This window comes from Schistocerca serialis, chromosome 4, assembly GCF_023864345.2.
Source record: "Schistocerca serialis cubense isolate TAMUIC-IGC-003099 chromosome 4, iqSchSeri2.2, whole genome shotgun sequence".
Classification (NCBI taxonomy): domain Eukaryota; kingdom Metazoa; phylum Arthropoda; class Insecta; order Orthoptera; family Acrididae; genus Schistocerca; species Schistocerca serialis.
This window is the reverse complement of record NC_064641.1, coordinates 309,276,984-309,304,532: the sequence shown is the minus strand read 5'-3', so window position 1 is coordinate 309,304,532 and position 27,549 is coordinate 309,276,984. Positions and strand designations below refer to the sequence as shown.

Here is a 27,549-nt window from a genome sequence, read left to right as displayed (position 1 = left end):
GTCCTGGATCCGGTGGACCAGAGGGTGCACAGGGTAAAGAGCTTGGAGACTTAGGAGAGAGCTGAGAGAATCTGAGCAGATTACGTACTGTATCCGCTGATGGCGGCGGATGTAGTGGACAGCCTGGAGAACAGCGTAAAGCTCCGCAGTATAAACCGAACACTGGTCGGGAAGCCGAAAGGGATTTGGGGTGTCGCCAACAATATAGGCACTCCCTACACCTAACGATGTTTTCGAGCCGTCGGTATAAATAAATGTGGCTTCCGTCATTTTTGCACATAGAGCAGCAAATGCCCGACGGTAGACAAGTGTAGGGGTACCATCCTTGGGAAATTGACATAGGTCTCTGAGCAAGTCGATCCGGGGACGGAGCCAAGGCAGTGCTGTACCCCAAGTTGTCAAGAAGGTTTTAGGAAAGCCGAAGGAGAGAGAATGGAGCAGTTGACGGAAGCGGACTCCCGGGGGTAGTAGGGAGGAGGAGCGGCCCGCATACCCGACATCAAAGGAGGTGTCGAAAAAAAGGTCATGGGCTGGATTAGCAGGCATGGAAGACAGATGGCTAGCATAACGACTCAGAAGGACTGCCCGCCGATTGGACAGCGGAGGTTCAGCAGTCTCAGCATAAAGGCTTTCCACAGGGCTGGTGTAAAAAGCTCCAGACACTAAACGTAATCCACGGTGGTAGATAGAGTCGAGACGCCGAAGAATAGATGACCGAGCAGAGGAGTAGACTATGCTTCCATAATCCAATTTCGAGTGCACTAAGGCGCGATAGAGGCGGAGAAGGACCACTCGGTCCGCTCCCCAGGAGGTACCATTCAGGACACGGAGGGTGTTAAGGGAACGCAGACAGCGAGCCGAAAGATAGGAAACGTGGGAGAACCAGCACAGTTTTCTGTCAAACATAAGACCCAAGAATTTAGCGACGTCGGAAAACGGAAGGTTGACAGGACCTAGATGTAAGGAGGGCGGAAGAAACTCCTTACGTCGCCAAAAATTAACACAAACGGTCTTACTGGGTGAGAAACGGAAGCCGGTTTTGATGCTCCACGAGTGGAGGCGATCGAGACATCCTTGAAGACGTCTTTCAAGCAGGCTGGTCCGTTGAGAGCTGTAGTAGATCGCAAAATCGTCCACAAAGAGGGAGTCCAAGACATCAGGAAGGAGACAATCCATAATTGGATTAATGGCGATGGCAAACAGTACAACACTCTGCACGGAGCCCTGGGGTACCCCGTTTTCTTGGGAGAAAGTACGGGAGAGAGTAGTGTTCACCCGCACCCTAAATGTGCGCTCTGCCATAAATTCGCGAAGAAAAAAGGACAGCCGGCCTCGAAAGCCCCAATAGAACAGTGTGCGGAGGATGCCTGTCCTCCAACAGGTATCGTATGCTCTCTCCAGATCAAAAAATATTGCTACCGTTTGGCGTTTCCGGAGAAAATTGTTCATGATATAAGTGGAGAGAGCAACAAGATGGTCAACGGCAGAACGATGCTTTCGGAATCCGCATTGGGCTGGTGTTAAAAGACTGCGGGATTCCAGCCACCAAGCTAAACGGTAATTCACCATACGCTCCAAAACCTTACAGACACTACTCGTGAGAGAAATGGGACGATAGCTAGAGGGGAGATGTTTGTCCTTTCCAGGTTTCGGAACGGGAACGACAATAGCTTCCCGCCATCGTCTGGGAAAGGTACTGTCGGTCCAAATTCGATTGTAAAGGCGAAGGAGGTAACGCAGGCTATGGGTTGATAAATGCAGCAACATTTGGACATGGATACCATCCGGTCCTGGGGCGGAGGAGCGAGAAGAAGAGAGGGCATGTTGGAGTTCCCGCATGGAGAAAACAGTATTGTAGCTTTCGTGATTTTGCGAGGAGAAAGCAAGATGTCGCACTTCCGCTGCACGTTTCTTCGGGAGAAACGCTGGCGGGTAATTTGAAGAGCTCGAAATCTCAGCAAAGTGCTGACCCAATGAGTTAGAAATTGCGACGGGGTCCACTAAGGTATCATGCGCGGCAGTGAGCCCAGAGACCGGGGAGAAACTAGGCGTGCCTGAGAACCGTCGAAGCCGACTCCAAACTTCCGAGGAGGGAGTGAAGGTGTTAAATGAGCTAATAAAGAATTTCCAGCTTGCCTTCTTGCTATCGCGGATGACGCGACGGCATCGCGCACGGAGCTGCTTATATCGGATACAGTTTGCCAAAGTTGGATGGTGACGGAAAATGCGAAGAGCACGTCGCCGCTCACGTATTGCGTCACGGCATGCCTCGTTCCACCAAGGAACTGGGGGGCGCCGGGGCAATTCGGAGGTGCGTGGTATTGAACGTTCCGCAGCTGTAAGAATAACGTCGGTAATATGTGTGACCTCATCGTCGACGCTGGGAAAGCGACGGTCATCGAATGTCGCTAGAGACGAAAAAAGTGTCCAATCGGCTTGGGCAAACTTCCAGCGTCGCAAGCGCATATATGGCAGTTGAGGCTGCAGTCTAAGAACACATGGAAAGTGGTCACTCGAGTGTGTATCATCAAGGACGAACCATTCGAAGCGCCGAGCTAGCGGAACAGTACCGACCGCAAGGTCCAAATGAGATAAATTTGTCGTGGAGGCAGACAAAAATGTGGGGACCCCAGTGTTGAGGCAGACTAGATCCGCTTGGTGGAAGACATCTAGCAATAGTGAGCCACGTGGACAAGGATGTGGAGATCCACAAAGCGGGTGGTGGGCATTGAAGTCCCCAACCAGCAAATAGGGGGGTGGAAGCTGACCAAGAAGATGAAGGAGATCAGCTCGTGCCATTGGTGTGGACGATGGAATGTATACCGTACAAAGAGAGAACGTGTATCCAGAAAGGGAAAGACGGACGGCGACAGCTTGGAAGGAACTGTTTAGGGGGATTTGGTGATAATGGAGAGTATCGAGGAGCAGAATCATTAGTCCTCCATGGGCTGGAGTGCCTTCAACAGAGGGGAGGTCATATCGGACGGACTGAAAATGAGGGAGAACAAAGCGGTCATGGGGACGCAGCTTTGTTTCCTGAAGACAGAAGATGACCGGCGAGTAGGATCGTAAGAGGATCGACAATTCATCCCGATTGGCTCGAATGCCGCGGATATTCCAGTGGATAATGGACATAGGGTGAACAGAAAATGGAGGAACATGACCAAGGGTGCTGTCAACTCAACGACTGCTCAGAGCTTGCGACCGACAGCATGGAATGGCATTCAGTCGAAGGCAGAAGATCCTGATCCATAGGTTGGTCAGGAGCAGCTCCAGCCACCAACGATCGGCCAGTTGACCGGCCACCAGCAGTGCGCCTCGGCAACACAGAAGACGGCCGAGGGCGATTTCCGCCAGGTGGTGCTGTAGACGGGACACACCTTGGCGGAGAAGGAGAGGAACTGTGTTTCTTCGTAGCCTTCTTGGAAGTATGATGTTCAGATGAAGGAGGAACCGATGGTTGTGAAGTTGCGGTACGTAAAAACTCTTCACGAGAATGCTCTTTTTTCGAAGACTTGGCGTCTGACTTTTGGGCTCGAGATTTAGCAGAACCCAACGAAGGGTGAGCCATAGAGTGGGCAGGCGAAAGTGGTGAGGTTGAACGGGCGATCTTTGCGCTGGCCGATCTGACGACCGTGGTACTAAAGGTGAGGTCGCAAGTCTGCGTGGCCGCCTCCTTTGTTGGCCGAGGAGAAGCAAGGACAGTGCTGTATTTTCCTTTCTGAGGCACAGTGGGCTGTTGACTAGCGAGTAACTTTCGAGCAGCAAAGGTCGACACCTTTTCCTTCACTCTTATTTCCTGGATGAGTTTTTCGTCCTTAAAAACGGGGCAATCTCGAGAGGAAGCAGCGTGGTCACCCATACAGTTGATGCAGCGAGGGGATGGAGGTGGACAAGCACCCTCATGGGCATCCTTGCCACACGTAACACATTTGTCCGGATTGGAACAGGACTGGCTGGTGTGATTGAACCGCTGACATCGATAGCAACGCGTAGGGTTTGGGACATAAGGGCGAACAGAAATTATCTCATAGCCTGCTTTGATTTTTGATGGGAGTTGAACTTTGTCAAATGTCAAGAAGACAGTGCGGGTTGGAATGATGTTCGAGTCAACCCTTTTCATAACCCGATGAACAGCTGTGACGCCCTGGTCAGACAGGTAGTGCTGAATTTCTTCGTCAGACAATCCATCGAGGGAGCGTGTATAAACGACTCCACGCGAGGAATTTAAGGTACGGTGCGGTTCCACCCGGACAGGGAAGGTGTGGAGTAGAGAAGTACGCAGCAATTTTTGAGCCTGGAGGGCACTGTGTGTTTCCAACAACAGGGTGCCATTCCGTAATCTGGAACAAGACTTTACAGGACCCGCAATTGCGTCGACACCTTTCTGAATAATGAAAGGGTTGACCGTGGAAAAGTCGTGAACTTCGTCAGACCGAGAAACAACAAGGAACTGTGGCAACGATGGAAGAACTGTCTGTGGCTGAGACTCAGTGAACTTACGTTTGTGAGCAGACATAGTGGAAGGTGAGGAAACCATTGCGGAAGAATCCCCCATGATTACCGGCGTCTCCGATGGCGCGCTCCTCCCTTGTGGGGGCCCTCACCGAGGGCACACCCGCCTTAGGTGATTGTTCACACCTCAGGTCACACCTCCCGACAAACGGACGGAGGGACCAATCGGCACTTTCGGAAGGTATCAGCTCGGGTAATCACCCTTCCCTGGGCCTGGCCGTTACCAGGGGGTACGTACGTGTCCTACCTGTCTACCCGGGGCGGGGAATTACGCGTTACCCCGTCACCGGCTACGCATGGAAGTACGTGGGTCGGCCTTCAGACACGCACAGGGAGGAAGAAAGAGACAGGGAAAGGAAAGAAGAGAGGTCTCAAACGCCACAGCGGAGAAAAGGGTAAAGAGAAGAGGTAAAGAGAAGAGGTAAAGAGAAGAGGTAAAGAGAAGAGGTAAAGAGAAGAGGTAAAGAGAAGAGGTAAAGAGAAGAGGTAAGGAAAAGAGAAGGACGAAGAAAGATGAAGACATACATGCAAGGAAGGCGAAGAGTGCGGTACATTTACAAGCGTCCGTCTCCGGACATAGGCACAAACCATACTCCCAGAGGGGGAGAAAGGGAAGGAAAGAGCCAGAGGTGAGGGGGGGGGGGCAAAGATGGGGGATGGGGAAGGATACGGAAAGGGAAGGTATGCAGCCCGGAAAGGAAGGAAGGCCACATTAGCTCGGGGTCCCGTGCTCGCTACACACGTATCCACAAAAGAGTTGTGGATCCCCTGGGGCGACTCGATGCTCTGTCCCTACCACGCATCCTAAACATCTGAGTGTCCCAGTCTATATCTGGTAAATTGAAATCTCCACCTAAGACTATAACATACTGAGAAAATTTATGTGAAATGTATTCCAGATTTTCTCTAAGTTGTTCTGCCACTAATGCTGCTGAGTCGGGAGTTCGGTAAAAGGAGCCAATTATTAACCTAGCTCGGTTGTTGAGTGTAACCTCCACCCATAATAATTCACAGGAACTATCCACTTCTACTTCACTACAGGATAAACTACTACTAACAGCGACGAACACTCAACCACCGGTTGCATGCAATCTATCCTTTCTAAACACAGTCTGTACCTTTGTAAAAATTTCGGCAGAATTTATCTCTGGCTTCAGCCAGCTTTCTGTACCTATAACGATTTCAGCTTCAGTGCTTTCTATCAGCGCTTGAAGTTCCGGTACTTTACCAACGCAGCTTCGACAGTTGACAATTACAATACCGATTGCTGCTTGGTCCCCGCATGTCCTGACTTTGCCCCGCACCCGTTGAGGCTGTTGCCCTTTCTGTACTTGCCCAAGGCCATCTAACCTAAAATACCGCCCAGCCCACACCACACAACCCCTGCTACCCGTGTAGCCGCTTGTTGCGTGTAGTGCACTCCTGACCTATCCAGCGGAACCCGAAACCCCACCACCCTATGGCGCAAGTCGAGGAATCTGCAGCCCACATGGTCACAGAACCGTCTCAGCCTGTGATACAGACCCTCCACTCGGCTCTGTACCAAAGGTCCGCAGTCAGTCCTGTCGATGATGATGCAGATGGTGAGCTCTGCTTTCATCCCACTAGCAAGACTGGCAGTCTTCACCAAATCAGATAGCCGCCGGAAGCCAGAGAGGATTTCCTCCGATCAATAGCGACACACATCATTGGTGCCGACATGAGCGACCACCTGCAGATGGGAGCACCCTGTACCCTTCATGGCATCCGGAAGGACCCTTCCCACATCTGGAATGATTCCCCCCAGTATGCACACTGAGTGCACATTCCAAGACATTCTGTAGCCACTTCTAGTACTGTGTCCCTGTACCTTGTCCATTCCTTTTCCAATGACTGTAATTGACTACATCCAACTAAATTGTACCTTTCTGAGATCAGTGTTATGTACTTGTGCCCGCTTTCTTTATCCTGAAGTTTCTCCACTCTTATCCTCCAACATATGGACCTGAACTCCTGCACTTTCGGCCTTACAATACCAATTTCACTGCAGATAAAATGGTGATTAGTGCCACCAAAGAATCCCCTGAATACACGTGTGTCTCTCACAGCCTTCCTGAATTCCTGATCTGTTATTATATAGTCAATGACAGATCTGGTTCCCCTGCCTTCCCAAGTATACCGGTGAATGTTCTTATGTTTAAAAAAGGAGTTTGTGATTACTAAGCCCATACTGGCACAGAAATCCAAGAGTTGTTTCCCGTTCCTGTTGGCCTCCATATCCTCTCCAAATTTAACCATAACCTTTTCATACCCTTCTGTTCGATTTCCAATCCTGGCATTAAAATCACCCATGAGCAGAACACCGTCCTTGTCCTTTAACAACCATATCACTGAGTGCATCATAAAAACTATCCGTCTTACCTTGATCTGTCCCTTCACAATGCGAATATACTGACACAATCCTAATTTTCTTGCCAGGCACTGTCAAATCTATCCACATCAGTCATTCGTTTACATACCTTATTGCAACTACACTGGGTTCCATTTCTTTCCTTATGTAAAGCCCTACACCCCATTTTGCTATTCCTGCTTTGACTCCTCACAGGTAGACCTTGTATTCTCCAACTTCCTCTTCTTTCTCACCCCTTACCTGAATGTCACTAACAGCTAAAACGTCCAGCCCCATCTTACTTGCCGCCTCAGCCAGCTCTACCTTCTTCCCAGAGTAGCCCCCATTGATATTAATAGCACCCCATCTAATTACCGTTTGTTTGCCAAGTCGTATCTTAGGAGTCCCTGGTTTGTCAGTTAGAGGTGGGACTCCGTCACCTCCAAAGGTCCGAGGCATTTTGCTCTGATTGTTGCCAGCATCATATTTAAAGTACCAGGAAAGCAGGTTGCTAGCCTTACTTGCATCGGGTCCCATTGAGTTTTACCCTTAACGGTTGAGGGACTAACCGGTGGATTTGGTAGTCTTTGCCGTCTGAGCACAAAGGTGACCACGACTCAGAATATGTTCGAGATACCTAGCCTTATTCCAAAGTAACTGGTATCCCGACTGCCAGGACCACTTACTTGGCCACTCATACGTTGCCCGTGGTTCATGAACTAGGACATAACAACAGGAACCCACACCATGAACTACACAAGGGGGAAACTGAGTTAATAATTAAATCACTGAAGACTAAGGGCTCACGGATATGATGGAGTGCCTAGCAGAATGTTAATGTACTGTGCTGCACATGTTAGCCCTGCATTTAGCCATACTTGTAATTTTTCCTTTAGTGATCGTCAGTTTTCTGAAAATTAAAGTACTCAGATGTGAAGCCACTTTATAAAAAGGGAGAAAGGGATAATGTAGACAATTTTAGACCCATTTCTATGCCATCAGTGTTTGCTAAAGTTATTAAAAAGGCTGTGTATGTAAGGATGATTGATCATTTTATATCGCACGATTTGCTATCAAATGTACAGTTCAGCTTTAGAAGTTGTTTAACAACTGAAAATACTATGTTCTCTTTTCTCTGCGAGGTACTGGATGGGTTAAACAAAAGGTTTCGAATGCTAGGCATATTTTTTGATTTAACTAAGACATCTGACTGTGTTGATCACAAAATATTGCTCCACAAGTTGGACCATTACGGGATATGGGGTGTAGCTCACAATTGGTTCACTTCTTAGTTTAGCAACAGACAACAAAACGTCATTATTCACAATGTTGAGAATGGCTGTGATGTGGGGGTCTTAGTGGGGTATGGTCAAGGGGAGGGGGGGGCCGTTGCCCCAGGGATCAGTGTTGGGGCCACTCCTGTTCTTTATTTATATAAATGATAAGGCCTCTAGTATTATGGTTAACTCTAAAATATTTCTGTTTGCTGATGACACTAGCTTGGTAGTAAAGGATGTTGTGTGCGACATTGGCTCGGTTTCAAATAGTGCAGTTCATGACAAGTTCACGGCTTGTAGAAATTAAAGTAAGGCGTAATGCTAAATCTCAGTAAGACTAAGTTTTTGCAGTTTGTAACACAATTCAACAAAACCTGACATTTTAATTTTACATAATGGGCATATGATTAGTGAGACTGAACAGTTCAAATTTCTAGATGTTCAGATAGATAGTAAACTGTAATGGAAAGCCCGCGTTCAGTATCATGTTCAGACTTAATGCTGCCATTTTTACTATTCGAAAAGTATCTGAAGTGAGTGATCGTTTGACACAAAAATTAGTCTACTTTGCTTATTTTCATTCGCTTATGTTGTATGGTGTTATATTTTGGGGTAACTCTTTCCATTCTAAAAGGATATTTTTGGCTCAGAAACAGGCGGTCCGGGCAGTAAGTGGTCTGAGTTCACAAACCTCTTGTCGACCCCTGTTCACGAGCCTCGGTATTTTGACAATGGCCTCTCAATATATATATTCCTTACTGTCATTTCTTGTTAACAATATTAGTTTATTCCAAGAATAAACAACTTTCACTCAGTTAACACTTGGCAGAAATCAAACCTGCATTTGGATCGGACTTCTTAACTCTTTTGCGGAAAGATGTGCAGTACACTGCTGCATCCATTTTCAATAAGCTACCACTCGAATTCAAAAATCTTAGCAGTAACCCACTTGCTTTCAAATCTAAACTGAAGGGTTTCCTCATGGGTCACTCCTATTCTGTCGAGGAGTTCCTTGAAAAATTACGCTGATTCTTGTTGTATTGTTGATTGCGTTTACTTAAACTTAGAGACTGACTTTTTAAGGGTTCATGAACATTGTACTTTTATCTGTTATTACTTTCATGTCGTAATTTCATGTACTGACGTATCCCATGACCTTGGAGATTTGCTTCTCAATTTGGTCCTATGGAACTTGATGTGTAAATTAATATTATTGCAAGGAAATTTGGTAGAAAATCCGAAGAAATTCTGGTCGTATGTTAAGTACACAAGCGGCAAGACGCAGTCAATACCTTCGCTGCGTAGTGCCGATGGTACTGTTACTGATGACTGTGCCGCTAAAGCGGAATTATTGAACGAGGTCTTCCGAAATTCCTTCACCAGGGAAGACTAATGGAATATTCCAGAATTTGAAACACGAACAGCTGCTAGCAAGAATTTCTTACAAGTAGATACCTTACGGGTTGCAAAGCAACTCAAATCGCTTGATATGGGCAATTCTTCAGGTCCAGATTGTATAACGATTAGGTTCCTTTCAGATTACGCTGATACAATGGCTCCCTACTTAGCAATCATATACAACCGCTCGCTCACCAATAGATCTGTACCTACAGACTGGAAAATTGCACAGGTCGCACCAGTGTTTAAGAAGGGTAGTAAGAGTAATCCATCGAACTACTGACCTGTATCATTGACGTCGGTTTGCAGTAGGGTTTTGGAGCATATACTGTATTGATACGTAATCAGCATGGTTTCAGAAAACATCGTTCTTGTGCAATGCAGCTAGCTCTTTATTCGCACGAAGTAATGGCCGCTATCGACAGGGGATCTCAGGTTGATTCCGTATTTCTGGATTTCTGGAAAGCTTTTGACACTGTTCCTCACAAGCGACTTCTAATCAAGCTGCGGGCCTATGGGCTATCGTCTCAGTTGTGTGACTGGATTCGTGATTTCCTGTCAGGAAGGTCGCAGTTCGTAGTAATAGACGGCAAATCATCGAGTAAAACAAGTGATATCAGTGTTCCCCAGGGAAGCGTCCTGGGACCTCTGCTATTCCTGATCTATGTAAATGACCTGGGTGACAATCTGAGCAGTTCTCTTAGGTTGTTCGCAGATAATTCTGTAATTTACCGTCTAGTAAGGTCATCTGAAGACCAGTATAGATTGCAAAGCGATTTAGAAAAGATTGCTGTATGGCGTGGCAGGTGGCAGTTGACGCTAAATAACGAAAAGTGTGAGGTGATCCACATGAGTTCCAAAAGAAATCCGTTGGAATTCGATTACTCGATAAATAGTACAGTTCTCAAGGCTGTCAATTCAACTAAGTACCTGGGTGTTAAAATCACGAACAACTTCAGTTGGAAAGACCACATAGAGAATATTGCTACGCGGTGTGGGATCCTTACCAGGTGGGACTGACGGAGTACATCCAAAGGGTGCAAAAAAGGGCAGCTCGTTTTGTATTATCACGTAATAGGGGAGAGAGTGCGGCAGATATGATATGCGAGTTGGGGTGGAAGTCATCAAAGCAAAGACGTTTTTCGTCGCGGCGAGTTCTATTTACGAAATTTCAGTCACCAACTTTCTCTTCCGAATGTGAAAATTATTGGTTGAGCCCAACCTACATAGGTAGGAATGATCATCAAAATAAAATAGGAGAAATCAGAGCTCGAACAGAAAGGTTTAGGTGTTTGTTTTTCCCGCGCGCTGTTTGGGAGTGGAATGGTAGAGAGATAGTATGATTGTGGTTCGATGAACCCTCTGCCAAACACTTGAATGTGAATTGCAGAGTAGTCATGTAGATGTAAGAACATTGTAAATCCCAGTGAATACGATGGCTAGGACATGTGCAGACAATGGCAGAGGATAGAATTCCAAAGAAAGTGACGAAAGGTGTGATCCACTCAGCTAGGTGAAAAGGGATACCTAGAAGAATATTAATTGATGATGTAATAGTTGGTCTTATCATCAATGAGAGTCCGGTGGTGGAAAAGAGCAGCAAACAACTGATAAATGGAGGAAAGTCATTGAAGAAGCCATGGCTCACCAAGGGCTATAGTGCTATCGTAGAAGAAGAAGAAGACAATGGCTATAGAAGAAGAAGACAATGGCTATAGTGCTATCGTAGAAGAAGAAGAAGAAGAAGAAGAACAAGAAGAAGCTACCAACCTGGTTAATATGGTATATGCTAAATAATTTTTACTTCAATTTGTTTAGTTTCCCAATTGGTAAAGCATTTCTGTAGAGAACTGCATTGTCCTGATGGTGGAAAACAAACTTTCCATTCTCTAAACCCAAAAACTTCTTACACATTTTCAACTTCGTAGACCATAATACTTTTGTAGTACTTATCACTTATTGTTTTACCCTTTGCAAGATTATCAGCAAGATGGATCCTTTTTACATTAAACGAAACTGACTGTCTATAACCTCTTGATTAGAGAAATCTACTTCACCTTTCTTGAGTGCAAGGCCATCAGCTACCACAAACTGATTTGACTCCTGTTTTAAATTCTGGTTTTAATTTGTGGACAGCTAATAATACACAAAATCAGTTAGATACTTTTCAGAGTCATTTAAATAATGGGCATTCCTTCTCCACTTCCATTTGTGATGAACCATCCAAAAAATAATAAATAAGAATATGTCTGTGGCAACAATGTATTCTAGTTTACCGTGATGAAACACACACAAAACAACTACTTTAAAAAGTTGTATGGGAAAAACTACTCTACAGATGAAACAACACTACACTTCTGTATGTACCAACAGAATTAAAATAAATTTTCATTTCTATGAAAGTTTTCTGTGTTATACTAGGTAATTTTCTCATTGTTCTATGATTATATTTAAAGCAAGCAAATGTTTACAGAAAATCTGAAATTTCTTACCTGCTCTGATAATTTGAGAATATAAGGCACTGCTGAAAGGAAACATGTGAAAGAACATGTACAAGACATTCAAGCTTTATCTGAACTTGTGCTGCAGGATTAGGGTGTGCTCGAACCAGTGTGACAAATGGCCGAAGTCCCAATAAAGTCAATGCTGTTTCATCAGGACTCACATGCAATGGATTATGCATATAACGAGACAAGAAGTTCTGCAATTCTTGAGGAAATGTAGCAGTCAAAGCCAACAACTGTTTCCTTGTTGGCAGCCTAGAAAATATATAACTGCAAGAAATAAACAAATTAGAATCCACTGAAGACATGAATATAAAGTGGAAAACATCAAACATACAGAGCGATACATGTTATCTTTTTACATTACATTTTTTCAGACATTTTGCATGTGTTATTTTGAGTAAACAATAACTACTTAGAAAGTTTGGTTTTCTAAGGCAAACTGGTTTACAAATACATTTAGCAGCCTGTTAACACCGCACAAAAGTAACATTCTACCAAGAGAGTATGTAAATACAGAGACATTTCACTTACTTTATATCTTTCTGGAAAGATGGTTCCAACAACTTATCAGCTTCATCAAGAACAAATAGACGTATACAATTTGTTTTCATGTATCCTTTCTCTATCAGGTGTTTCACTCTACCTGGAGCTCCAATAGCAATGTGAGTTCTTTTGAGCTTTCTTACATCTTCCTCAAAAGGCAAGCCTCCGATAAATGTGTCTACTCTCAGACCTTGCAAAGAAACAATGAAATCATTTAGTAAATAAGCTTCCAATAAGAGACAAATATTTGAAGATTTTAATGGGGAAGATACGAAGCTGCTTCTAGATGTTTTTCAAATGCTCTCCATTTAAAGCCCACTCAGCTGTCTCATATCACCGTATTACTTTATCAAAAGCCACAGTTGTATGTTGACAATTACATTATATTATTCTAAAGGCATCACAGGAAACACTTTAAAAATATTTCTTCGGTGAAGAAGGTTTCATAAATAAATGTGTGTCAAAAGAAATAACTAGTTTTCCTGAAGCTCTGCAATACACATTCAAGGGAAGTTGGGCATACCAACAAAATTAATGTTACTCAATCAAATAATGAGTTCACCAGACAATACAAGAGATGCTAAACAAAATGTACAAAAATTGAGCAGTTCTGCATAAACAAACTGATCATTCAATTCTGTATAATGTCAGGTTTAAATTTCTTTACTAGTCAGGATACAATTTGACCAATAATAATAGCATGCAAAAAAGATCAAAAGCAGCAGCTTTTGTGTGTGTGTGTGTGTGTGTGTGTGTGTGTGTGTGTGTGTGTGTGATAAGTTAGTTTAAGTTAAATTAAATAGTGCGTAAGCTTAGGGACTGATGACCTCTCAATTTTGTCCCATAAGACCTTACCACAAATTTCCAATTTTTTTTACCTTATTGTGATGGTGAGGGTTTGCATGCTCGAATATGAAACTGGGAGTTATGATGGTAGTATTTTAAGGCCCTGACCAAAGAAACAGAGATGGTTTGCCAGCTACAGTGAAGGGGGTTCCTTTAGAAGTAGAAAACCCTGAAACAAAGTCCCTGGTCTCCAGGGTTGGAGATTTTGTGGTTGATTTGCACCTAAACAGAATCCCAGATTGGAATAGCCAGATGGATACAATTATGACAATACAGCAAGAAAAAAGGAAAAATATTTGAATAAATGGATGAATGACATGTTTAACTTGGAATTAGGAGCAGAAGCAGAAGGTAAGGGAATTAGGCCTCGAACCTGCCAAAATGAAAACTGCCATGGCCACGATTACAGATACATAAAACAAAACTGATCCAAGGAAATGCTCTTCATCTATCATATTTGACAATCATGTAGCCCATGCTTTATCTGGAGTAGCCAGTTTACTTGACAATAAATACAGACACAGAGTAGACTGATCAGTGGAACCATCCATTTCAAGGCACAAACATCAAAAACACTATAACTGAGAATGAGAAGAGAGCTATGAACCCAACAACTTTCCATGGACTAATGGACAAGCTTGGTCTCATGGTTCAAGACACTAGGATTTACTGAAGTTACGATATTCCCAATGACCCATTTGCAGTAATATCAAAAACATATTTACCAACAAAATGGAGAACCTTTGAAAGAAAAGTGCCCAACTACTGTCATCAACAGACATTCAAGATGCACCTCCTGCAAAAGGAGAGTATATGGAGACTATGCTGTCAGCGACTAGATACATGCACAAACTGCAGGCCTTGTTGAAAGTGAGTGTAAAGATTTTAAAACTTTGTGCAGCAAAGTTGCACAAGAAGTTTTAGGTTCTTTGTACATAATGAAGAGGAGGAAAGGCTTAAAATTTTGAATAAGTTAATTGCCTTGTTGATAAACTGTGCAAATCTCCCTTTTTTATGAACAAACACTGATACAGATAACACAGAATACAGAAGGAAATGTATGGCTGTTAAGAGAGAGACTGAAAATTACTGTAACGCTTAGTACCTTTAGCTCTGGACAAAAGGGTTCCAAGTTAAGCTATTCACTATCAGTAGGTGGGACTATACTAGGCAAGGCCTTCAATTACACAAGAAAGGGAAGAGAAGGGAAGGGAATGGAAAAGTGTCTCGTCTAATAGCGAATAACTTAAGGGGGTTGGGGTGGGGGTGGAGGGGGAGGGGGTGGGGGTGGAGGGGGTGGGGGAGGACTATCACAAGTGGTAAAGTACCAGTGGCTACTAGTGACAAAGCAGCAATCTTTTTGGGGTAGGGAGGGCAGAAACAAAAGATGTTCAGAGCCAGGGTAAAAATGACATTCACAATGATAAAACAGGCAGTCAGAAGACAAATTTTAATGTAGAAAATTCATGCGTGTGCGCGAGTGTATACCCGTCCTTTTTTCCCCCTAAGTTAAGTCTTTCCGCTCCCGGGATTGGAGTGGCTCCTTACCCTCTCCCTTAAAACCCACATCCTTTCGTCTTTCCCTCTCCTTCCCTCTTTCCTGACGAAGCAACCGTTGGTTGCGAAAGCTCGAATTTTGTGTGTATGTTTGTGTTTGTTTGTGTGTCTATCGACCTGCCAGCGCTTTTGTTTGGTAAGTCTCATCATCTTTGTTTTTAGATATATTTTTCCCACATGGAATGTTTCCCTCTATTATATTCAATTACTGAGTCATATATGTTTAGTCAAACAGCCATGAGAGAGTTGTATAAATAACTTATATTCAAATAAATAAATGTGATTATTATGGCAGGTAGACTGGAACAGGCCCAGATATTGCGGGGGGGGGGGGGGGGGGGGGGGGGGGGGGGGGGGGGGGTAGGGGTAGCAAACCGGGGTATCTGTCCCACACAGCAATTTCAAGGGGCGCAACATTCATATCCTTGAAGAAAAAAACCTTGTTTCGCAAAGCACCTAGCACCCAGCGCACTTTGGTTTATCTATTGTTCAAATGATTTTGAAACTTTCCTGTTGGTTACCAAACACGCTTTAAGTTGATTTCCGAACGAATCATAAGTTGATTTTTGAATGTGTGCAAAGTGTACATGTTGTCTCTGCCAGGGGAATCCCTGCTGCTTCTAGAACTAAAAAGCTTTCCTGAAGAAAAAAAGAGGACGAGCTATACATGGTGAGCCGAAAAAAACCCAAACGGGTAAATGATGCCAATCGCTGTTTGCTTATGTGGTTGATTTGGTGTGCGAATTATAAGCGCTGTTATAATTATTAGCACAATCCACAGATTCAGACTACCAAAGGGGCAATAAACGACTAACAGGAATAACGAACGGGTAAGAAAGATTACGTATTATCTTCTCAGTGCATCCAAGAAAATGAAATTTTGACATAACATTTTTGCCGGATCACTACACTACTAATGGCCAATTGTACAGTTTATGGTCGGAGACGCATACATTCTATTCTCGGAATAGCACAGAAAATGCTTTGTACAAACACACAATAACGCTTAACCGGATAATAAACGCTGCATACCTAACCCGGTGATTCTGGCAGGGTTAGTGAAGTTAAATACAGAATAAGTTTTGACAGTAGCAGCAATAGTTACAGAATTAGTGATGACACGATTGAAACTTCCAGCAGATTAAAACTGCATGCCGAACCGAGACTCCGAACTTGGGAACTTTGCCTCTCGCGGCCAAGTGCTCTACCAATGAAATGCAAAGATCCCAAACTCGAGTCTCAGTCTGGTGTGCAGTTTCAATATGACAAAGTTTCATATCAGTGCACACTCCACTCAGAGTGAAAGTTTCATTCTGATGACAAGATTGTAAGAACAAGGAAGGATAAGAAACAGAGATGCCTCACTGATTATACGGAAGAATATGACAATTCCAAATTTATACAAAAATTTCATACTACTAGTTTTTGATCTCATGCTTGAAAAACTGGAGCAAATGAATGAAATGTCCTAATAGGCATTTGATATTGGTACTTCGTGAATTATATTCTGTCGCGTTATTTATGTAAATGAGACAGTCTCACTTACACAATGTGTGTTACCACTGCTGCAATATTAGAAAGGCTTATTTCGTTTTATCTAGCAGAGAGTGACAAAACAGATGTAATCAAATTGAGAAACCACACCAGTCTTAGGAACTACTCATATTAACAGCTTTTTCAGTATTAGACAACGATATTTTGATTTTTCGTGTCGCAAAATGTATGACGAGCTTTGATGAGGTAAAAAGATTGTTTTACAGGAAGAAAAGCATGCTGTGTAAAGCTGTAGCAAGATTAAAAAGAAAAAAATTCTGGGGCCTAAGGATTGTACTGTCTTGCTTGTCTCTCGTCTTTACTAGTTCTATGTTTCCTATATTTAATTTTATGTCACACTAAAGAGAGAGTTATTAAGGCAACAAAGAATGCAAATTTTCTGAAGCGTTTTTATTCTAGTGGTTACAAACGATCCCACCCACCCAGTATTAATTGTAAGTTTTTTAAGGGCGGGGAGGGGATGGGGGGGGGGGGGGGGGGGGGGGGGAATGTCAAACTGGCTAACTTTGAGCAGGAGATGTACTAACAGGACATTTTAATTTCCACTGCCATGAATATAGGTTTGATGGCTTCCATTACAAAATTACATTTGAATTCCAAAGTGAAAAATATAGTGAATGTGATTGAAGAATACTTGTGAAGAGGCGTGGCATTCAACCTTGGCACATTACACTTCCTCAAACATATCTGTTTTCTATATTAAACTCTTCAGAAAGATGTGAGCTATAAAATGAACATATTTAAAAAAAAATTTTTTTTTTTAATTTTGACAACCTATCACTAACACTCAAAAGGGAGGGGGTGCCACTATAGAGTTTTTGACCCGGTTCGGAAATATTGTAGATCTGGTGTTGGATTTCAGTGAAGAGTTGATTCAGGTGGAATGGGCAAGGAGAGGAAAGAGGCAAGGAGCAGAAGGGAGGGTTGGGGACAGGTGGCTGACAGCTGAGAGAGATGCGGCAGTTGCACAGGATATGAATGCAACACACAGGCTTTGGAATGGCTGAATTTGTGCAGCACACAATCACGACAATGTGAGGGAATGGATTGGTAGGTGGTGACAGAATAAAGGAAGAAGAGACTGTGGAGGAAATGGTGTGGGTGCAAGGGGTTAGTAGGGATTGAGACCAAATGGACGACAGGAGTGAAGGGTGTGTTGCAAGATAAATTCCCATCTGTGAAGTTCAGAAAAAACTGGTGCAGAAGGAAAGGATTCAGATGGCACCAGTTGTGAAGCAGCCATCAAAACTGAGCTTGTGATACTCAGCACTGTGTTCCACCACTAGGTGGTCAACTCTGCTCTTGGTCACAGTGTGGAAGTGGCTATTCAGTCAGGAGAACAGTTGGTTGATGGCCTTGCCCACACTAACTGTTGTGTAGACACTGCATCACAGCTGGTATATGGTTGGTTGGTTGGATTAAAAGAGTGGGGAAGGGACCAAACTACGAGGTCATCAGTTCCTTGTTCTGAATAAAACAATGCCATAAGTGTGAGAATAAAGCAAACGAGACTGACAACACAAAACGGGGGCGGGGAGGGGGGGGGGGGGGGGGGGGGGAAGCACAAGAATGATGAAAAGCAACAAACGTGTAAATGGACAAAAAGGGGACAAGAAAACCACAGAAATGCAAGAAAGGGGATGAAGAGAGTAAAACAACAAAGCAGATGACCATGTCTGGTTGACCACGAGAATAAAAAGGAGAAGCCAGCCACTCTGCAACACATTAAAACCCCCACCCTAAAAGCACTAGCGCAGAGGACACACAGGGACAAAGGACATACGCTAAAACTTAGTTCAAATGATAAAACCCACCCTCACAAATAAAACTTAAAACTATATCAGCCAATGAGGCGTTGTCAGATGAAATTTGCAGCAACGAGTCCGGTAAACAAGATTTCGTTGCTGGGCAGTCAAAGTGGGACAGTGCACCAGAAGATGGCCCACTGTCAACCAGGTGCCGCACTGCCACTGAGGTGGGTCTTCACAGCGCCGAAGGTAACCATGGGTCACCCAAGCGTGGCCAATGCGGAGCCGGCAGAGGACAACCAATTCCCTGCAAGAAGCCAGCATGGAAGACTTCCACACATTCGTAGTCTCCTTAATGACACACAGTTTGTTGTGCATACTGTTATGACATTCCATCTCCCAAAGCCGAAAAACTCTGCAGCGGAAGTCAGAATTCAGGTCAGGTTCAGAGATGCCCATCTCCGCAAGGGGTTTCCGTGTAGCCTGTTTGGCCAGCCTGTCGGCAAGTTCGTTGCTTGGGATTCCGACGTGACCTGGGGTCCAGACAAACACCCCTGAACGACTGGACTGTTCCAGGGCACAGATGGACTCCTGGATGGTCGCTACCAAAAGATGACGAGGGTAGCACTGGTCGATAGCTTGTTGGCTGCTCAATGAATAAGTACACAGGAGAAATGACTCGCCTGGCCATTAGCAGATGTGCTCAAGAGCATGAAATACGGCCGTCAGCTCTGCAGTGAAAACACTGCAGCCATCGGGCAAGGAGTGCTGTTCTATACGTCCATATGAACATATGGAAAGCCAACGTGACCATCGGCCATCTAGCCATCAGTGTAAACCACTTCATGGCCCCAGTACATGTCAAGAATTGAGAGGAAGTGACAGCAGAGAGTCACAGGTTTAACTGAGTTCTTAGGGCCATGTGAAAGGTCCAGGCGAAGCCGCAGCCTAGGTGTACACTATGGAGGTGTACGTGAATGGACCTCAAGTATAGGTGGTAAAGGGAAGGACTCCAGTTCAGACAGAAGAGATAGCACGCAAACTGCAATAATTATCCCTGACCTGAGCCACCGGTGCTTTTTGGATTTCTCTCGCTGGTGCTTGGGTTTTTCTGGCTGGGAGGACTTCACTGGCTCAGTCTCCAGGACTGAGGATAATCGTGAAGCCCTACGACCAGCTACTTTTAGGCACTTCAGTCACTGGCGGGAGTCATCTTTCCCATTAGCAGAAACATGGGGAGGGAGTGACCTAAAGGACCCCTTCCAAGCGAAAGGTGCTGAAGACTTACGCTTCTCCAGCTGAGAAACAGGGATTGGTGCCCTGATGCTTGGGGAGGGGGGGGGGGGGGGGGGCTGCTCCCGAGGTAGGTGGTGTGGGAGCAACAGCAAGGTAAGTGCCCCCACCATCAAGGGGGCAGGTGTAATCTTCCGGCTCAGAGAGCCAACCAGAATTTGCAGAACGGATGGGGCTACAACTGTTATAGCAGCGGCGTAAGTGGTGGTCATAGCCACAGGATGTAGACGCTCAAATTTCCTCTTATCTCAGTGTAGGTCATTCGGTCTAGGGTCTTGTATTCCATGATTTGCCTTTCATGCTGTAAAACTTGACACAGATGGGAGGCGGGGCACATAGAGTATTGGGATGTGATGGACATCCACAATCTCTACATGTGATGCTGGAAGTACAGTGGGAAGACATATGGCTGAACTTCCAGCACTTAAAGCACCGCATAGGGGGTGGTATATATATGGCTTTACATCATAGCAGTAGACCATCACCTTGATCTTCTCAGGCAATGTGACTCTGGTGGCAGCCTGATTATCCCTCGGATCTTGATGGATGTGCCAGACAAAATGAATGCCTCGTCGCTCTAAGTTGGCATGCAGCTCGTCGTCAGACTGCAAGAGAAGGTCCCTGTGGATTATAATACCCTGGACCATATTTAAGCTCTTATGAGGCTTGATGGTAACTGAAACATCCACCAGCTTGTCACAAGCGAGTAATGCCTGTGACTGGGCAGAGGATGCTGTTCTTATCAAGACTGACTCTTACCGCATTTTGGACAAGCCCTCCACCTCCCCAAACTTGTCCTCTAAATGGTCTACAAAAAACTGTGGCTTCATCTAAACAAAGGAGTCTCCACCAGTTCTCGTACATACAAGGTACTGCGGTGAATAAGGTTCACTGCCATCCTTAGCCTGGCATTCCTCCCATGGTGTGGCCAAGGAGGGGAATGATTTAGGGTTGTACTTCCTTGCATTGTACTGAGACGTAGAACACTTAGAGACTGCTGGTATTCGATCACCAGCAAGTGATGACATGGTATGTTTCATCGCGCATCATCTGCCCTGATGCCACCCACACCAACCATGGGCCCTCCCCACGGGTGTCATCCAGCCACAGCAAAGGCCATCTGGCAGGATGGCCATTGTCGGGCGTCCCGATGCCCCAGGGTGACAGGCATCTACTCCTTGGCATACGTGGGAAGTTAATGGTGTAGGCATCAGCAGAGCAATCCGTGTTCTCAGGGGATTACAACCAACAGGGTACATGGCAGCCCCACTGCAACGGACTGGCTATCATGCTGGATATCAGGTGCAAACAAGTCCATGGTCACTGTCTGCACGAAAGGCGACACTGCATAGTGCATGGTGGAAAACACATCCAGGAAGGTGTCCTTGCCCAAGAGATGGAGAATGAGTGGGACAGCAATGCGACGACGAGAAAGCTGGCTACAGATCTCAAGGCACGATGCATCATGTAATGCGCCCATCCCCAAATGGCTTGCTCTTCGGAAAAATTTTGGAGAATGGAGGTCAAACCCTACAGGGAACCATCACATACAGGCCAAAACATCTGAGACTCCTTTTAGTCGCCTCTTACGACAGACAGGAATACCTCAGGCACAGTCTTACCCCCGGACCCACAGGGTGGGGGTGGGGTGGAAGGGGGATCAGTTAGTGGTTATCAGAAGTACCCTCTGCCACACACTGTTAAGTGGCTTGTGGAACTTGATGTAGATTTAGTTCTGTTGTTGATGAAAGAGAGAGGGAAGTCGGGTGCCCCCACATATTCTAGCATTAAAGTGGAAGCTTAATATAATTAATTTAATCTAGTCAATATATCACTATCAACAGTGACACGTGCCAAAAGTCCAAGAGAGATTATGGAGAAGTTTGGAATTTACCTCTTGGCACTGGCTCAAAGTATGGTGGTCAGGAACTGTTCACTATCACTTCTCAACCCCTCCTGCCAGTCAAATACTGGTGATCAAAATTACTTCCTCCATGAAGATTCAAACACAACATACCTCAGTCAAGTTTCACCATACATATAAGCATTAATAACCATGGTTGGCCAGTACAAATTGGGACAAGATGCATAGACCAATAGTATAGTCAAAGTGCACTGCATTTACACAAATGCTTTCCTGTTCTCCGCCAGAAGAAAATCAACATTCCACACACTTAAAAATTTTGTTGACAGACAACAACTTCCAAGCACTGGTGACTACTTGAATTATATGCATGTAAGTAATAAGCCCTTCTTGAAGGGCCAATATTTGTGTAATTAAGCTATGCTTGGTTTCTGTAAGTTCCTCTAAAGCTGCTACTTAACTGCAGCAAAAGCATCAATACCTTAAAGAAATGAGTAATAAATATTTACTTTAGAATGAAACTTAAACTGTGCAGCAGCATGTCATCATTTTGAAATTCCCTGACAAACTAAAACCAGTCTGCTGGACTGTCTTCAACCCAGAACCTTACCAACTGTGCAATCCAGACTAGATTCATAACCCCTCTGCTGTGTTATGGTAACAATGAGGAGGAGATAACACATTTTCCAACACATGGGGTATCAGAAGTGATTCAATATTTTAGTAACCAGCCCCTGAAAAATCAGTGACACAGAAACACTGTTATTGGAGTTATAATCATGCAACTCATGCCACTGACATACAGGAAACGTTCGTGGAATTTTGTATATGGGCAAAATACTATAAATTTCTTGGTCTGTTTTCTGAGGACGATCTTGATGGGTAAAACAAAATTCATTTTATATTCAGGAAAATAAGTAACGTATTGTAGTTGCTTAGACAGCTGTCCAAACTAGTATGTAATAAAATGGTGAAAACCATATACTACAGGGCAGTTTTCACATTTATAAATTATGGGATAAATCTGTGGTGGTGTGCTGGTGGTATGCACCTAAACAAAATACTGGTGCTACAAAAGAGATAAGTTAGGCTGATACATGGTCTGGTCCGCTTGATGCTCTTATCCAAAGTACCTCAATGTAATACTCCTTGTATATATAGACTTCTTATTTTCTTGTAAACCATCTGAATGCCACACCCTATTGATATGAGCTACATAACAGATAGATTATATAATGGTAAGACAGAGATTTAGGAACCAGGTATTAAATTGTAAGACTTTTCCAGGGGCAGATGTGGACTGTGACCACAATCTATTGGTCATGAACTGTAGATGAAAACTGAAGAAACTGCAAAAAGGTGGGAATTTAAGGAGATGGGACCTGGACAAACTAATTAAACCAGAGGTTGTAGAGAGTTTCAGGGAGAGCATTAGGGAACAACTGACAAGAATGGAGGAAAGAAATACAGTAAAAGAAGAATGGGTAGCTTTGAGAGATGAAATAGTGAAGGCAGCAGAGGATCAAGTAGGTAAAAAGACGAGGGCTAATAGAAATCCTTGGGTAACAGAAGAGATATTGAATTTAATTGATGAAAGGAGAAAATATAAAAATGCAGTAAATGAAGCAGGCAAAAAGGAATACAAACGTCTCAAAAATGAGATCGTCAGGAAGTGCAAAATGGCTAAGCGGGGATGGCTAGAGGACAAATGTTACGTATGTAGAGGCGCATATCACTAGGGGTAAGATAGATACTGCCTACAGGAAAATTAAAGAGACCTTTGGACAAAAGAGAACCACTTGTATGAATATCAAGAGCTCAGATGCAAATCCAGTTCTACGCAAAGAAGGGATAGCAGAAAGGTGGAAGGAGTATACAGAGGGTCTATACAAGGGCAATGTACTTGACGACAATATTATGGAAATGGAAGAGGATGGAGATGAAGATGAAATGGGAGATATGATACTGCATGAAGAGTTTGACAGAGCACTGAAAGACCTAAGTCGAAACAAGGCCACCAGGAGTAGACAACATTCCATTAGAACTACTGACAGCCTTGGGAGAGCCAGTCCTAACAAAACTCTGCCATCTGGTGAGCAAGATGTATGAGACAGACTAAATACCCTCACGCTTCAAGAATATAATAATTCCAATCCCAAAGAAAGCAGGTGTTGGCAGATGTGAAAATTAACCGAACTATCAGTTTAATAAGCCATGGCTGCAAAATACAAACATGAATTCTTTACAGATGAATGGAAAAACTGGTAGAAGCCGACCTCGGGCAAGATCAGTTTGGATTCCGTAGAAATATTGGAACACGTAAGGCAATACTGACGCTACGACTTATCTTAGAAAATAGATTAAGGAAAGGCAAACCTACGTTTCTAACATTTGTAGACTTAGAGAAAGCTTTTGACAATGTTGACTGGAATACTCTCTTTCAAATTCTGAATGTGGCAGGAGTAAAATACAGGGAGCGAAAGGCTATTTACAATTTGTACAGAAACCAGATTGCAGTTATAAGAGTTGAGGGACATGAAAGGGAAGCAGCGGTTGGGAAGGAAGTGAGACTGGGTTGTAGCCTATACCCGATGTTATTCAATCTGTATATTGAGCAAGCAGTAAAGGAAACAAAAGAAAAATTCGGAGTAGGTATTGAAATCCATGGAGAAGAAATAAAAACGTTGAGGTTCGCCGATGACAATGTAATTCTGTCAGAGACAGCGAAGGACTTGGAAGAGCAGTTGAACGGAATGGACAGTGTCTTGAAGGGAGGGTATAAGATGAACATCAACAAAAGCAAAACGAGGATAATGGAATGTACTCAAATTAATTCGGGTGATGCTGAGGGAATTAGATTAGGAAATGAGACACTTAAAGTAGTAAAGGAGTTTTGCTATTTGGGGAGCAAAATAACTGATGATGGTCGAAGTAGAGAGGATATAAAATGTAGACTGGCAATGGCAAGGAAAGTGTTTCTGAAGAAGAAAAATTTGTTAACATCAAGTATAGATTTAAGTGTCAGGAAGTCGTTTCTGAAAGTGTCTGTATGGAGTGTAGCCACGTATGGAAGTGAAATGTGGACGATAAATAGTTTGGACAAGAAGAGAATAGAAGCTTTCAAAATGTGGTGCTACAGAAGAATGCTGAAGATTAGGTGGGTAGATCACATAAATAATGAGGAGGTATTGAATAGAATTGGGGAGAAGAGGAGTTTGTGGCACAACTTGACAAGAAGAAGGGACCAGTTGGTAGGACATGTTCTGAGGCATCAAGGGATCACAAATTTAGCATTGGAGGGCAGTGTGGAGGGTAAAAATCGTAGAGGGAGACCACGAGATGAATACACTAAGCAGATTCAGAAGAATGTAGGTTGCAGTAAGTACTGGGAGATGACGAAGCTCGCACAGGATAGAGTAGCATGGAGAGCTGCATCAAACCAGTCTGAGGACTGAACACCACAACCACAACAAAAAAATAAATAAATTAAAAATAACAAACCGCAATCCGTATATCAGTGGCTCAATGTGGCAAAACAGATTGTCAGAATCCATATAAGCACATACTGGAAATGCATTTAAAACAAAATTAAAATCTTTTCTTGTTCTTAAATGTCAGTATTCACCGAAATACTTTTCGGTAACACATTTTATGTATTAAACTTTGCAGATAAATATGTTTTAAACCTGTACACTATGTGACATTTGGAAAAGTCCTCATTTGATGACTACAAGCAAAAAGAAAAGTAAGTAAATGGAAGAAAGGTCACAGCTTCAATTCTGCCTTACCTCCATCCTACTCACAAAAGTGGACTAGTGAGACAAATAATATCACAAATAAGTGGCTTGCCATTGCATGGGACTTGTTTCCAGGATGGAACTTCCACTACACAGTAGGGTAGAGTGCACTTTGTTCTGAAAATTTCTGGAGAGGTAAACCTCTGTGTTCACATGGGAGAGAGATATTGATAGAACTGAAGCCATAAGGACAGGTCATGAGTTTTGCGTAATTCGGACGATAACAGCACTGCTCACAAAAATTACTTGTCCAGCACACACTATCAATGTTAATTAGTTTCAATACTTACCGGCTGACTACATAAACAATTCTACTTTATTTCCATCGATCTCCACTAAGCACACATTACAAAGGGGCCACGGTACGTACATAATGATTCCATTTCTTTTAATTTTCCAAGATCTCACAAGAATAAAACATTACTGTCTTCACATGTCAGAAGTAGTGTGCAATTTTGTGCCTCTGGCATACAGAAAGCCGTAAGCTTTCTCCACTTACTGTACAGCTCACTTTAATTTTAACAAGAAAGCATATACATCACCAGTACCGTACAACATTACTCACTGATTCTGTAGTCAGCTGTTATAATCAATAATTTATGCATTTCCAGGTTATTTCTCCCATGAAAGGTTAGTAAAGTGAGCCTCTTTTGTAGATGATTCCTACTTGTCTATACACAAAACAACATTCGCGTCCTAGCACAGGTGTCAATTTATTAGTTATGGCTAACCCTCATAACGAAACACCTTCCATAATTACCACAACAATGAGATCATTTTATGGCAGATAACTCACATGGCTGAATGTGGCAGGGTGAAAGTAAGGTCTTCAAAAGTGTCATAACATATTTCTGCTGTATAGCATATGTCAACTAGTAAGTTGATCAAACATTATTTTCCTAAAAAAAAGTAGGCTAAGATCTTCGGTCTTCAAACCTGTTGACGATGATGTGCATGAACTATCGCTAACAATGGACTTGATTTTAGAGGTTGTTCTCTTTCACTGAGGTAACACTTCTAATTGTGACCCGCTCAGATAAACTAAAATATGTAATGGTTTAAATCTAGTGAAGGCATAAACAGCACTTCCTGCTAATCCCCTATCCTAAATGTTAGTGCTATAGATTCCTCCAAGCCCTGCTATCATAGTAAATGCCAATCTACATTACAGTACAACGTAGTTATTTAAATACCTTTCACGGAACAACCAACGCTGGATATCACCTGCATTATTTGTACAGCAACTTCTCGTGTTGGTGCCAAAACTAAAGCTTGCAGTGACATACTTTCTACGTCAACCATTTCTAGGGCAATTATTGTAAAGACGCATGTCTTTCCTGTGCCACTTTTTGCTTGCACCAGCAAATCTGAAATGAACAACAGATTTATTTTTCTGTTAACGTACGTGTGGATCATGTATAATATTAAGTGGTTACACACCGAACCCGCAGCGACCCAAGGGCACAGCTTTCAGCTGAATGGGCGAAGGTCTCTTGAAACCACATTTTCTTAACCCATCAAGAACTTTCTGTGATAGCAATAGTCCATTAAAACTGACATCTTCACTAATGTATATGTCTTTCGTTCGCTCTTTAGCTTCAACGTCGTGGGCTACTTGCTTAACCATTATCACAACAACTACAGTGAAGTATACTTCAATAAATTCACTTCGCAATAAGCATTAGTATTCCATGTGTAACTGTTCGTGGTGTAATTTTTTTTTTAATTCCATTACTTACGTTACATACTACAAACGCGTAAGATGGCACTGAGTTGGAAATGACAATTATATCAGTCATGATTTTTCCAATTCTTTATTTCGAATGTTTTTAACTTACGTAAACCGATGCTTATTGCCCTACAACAAATGCCTATCAAATAAGTAATACAATCACAATTAAAGGTCTGTCAAATCTCCCACGTTTGAAACACATTCCGGCTATACCAAAGTGCTTCTTGATCGTTACTAATTTGTTCACTTCAAAGTAAGCACAGATGCTTACACCATTTACACAAGCATTGAAAACTTGCACATACACCCCCCCCCCCCCCCCCAAAAAAAAAAAACCGTATCCATTACAGCTCAGGCAAACCACTTACGAGTAGCACATAAGGAAAAACCAAAGAGGAACATAACAAACCGTTTTTTAATTTAATCCACACTTTGTAGCTATGAACGTGACTTTATTTGTATACTACATGTGTGACGATCAGATAAAATGACTACGGTACAACTGGCGATCGGCTCAAATCGATCGATGAAGTAAGGCGCGAACGTAAAC

At 43.4% G+C, this 27,549-nt stretch overlaps 1 protein-coding gene across 1 annotated transcript in view; it reads right to left on the bottom strand.

The window, feature by feature from the left end:
* The window catches only part of LOC126473999 (uncharacterized), a 60,896-nt gene extending 33,607 nt beyond the window's left edge, over positions 1 to 27,289 (bottom strand). Inside the window, exons 1-4 of the mRNA XM_050101389.1 lie at positions 26,708 to 27,289; positions 26,461 to 26,634; positions 12,597 to 12,798; positions 12,051 to 12,332 (exon numbers count right to left, since the gene is read on the bottom strand). Of these exons, the coding sequence (XP_049957346.1) occupies positions 12,051 to 12,332; positions 12,597 to 12,798; positions 26,461 to 26,634; positions 26,708 to 26,894 (845 nt within the window). The 5' untranslated portion in view covers positions 26,895 to 27,289. The remainder of the gene's footprint in view (positions 1 to 12,050; positions 12,333 to 12,596; positions 12,799 to 26,460; positions 26,635 to 26,707) is intronic.
* Positions 27,290 to 27,549: the final 260 nt, after the last annotated feature.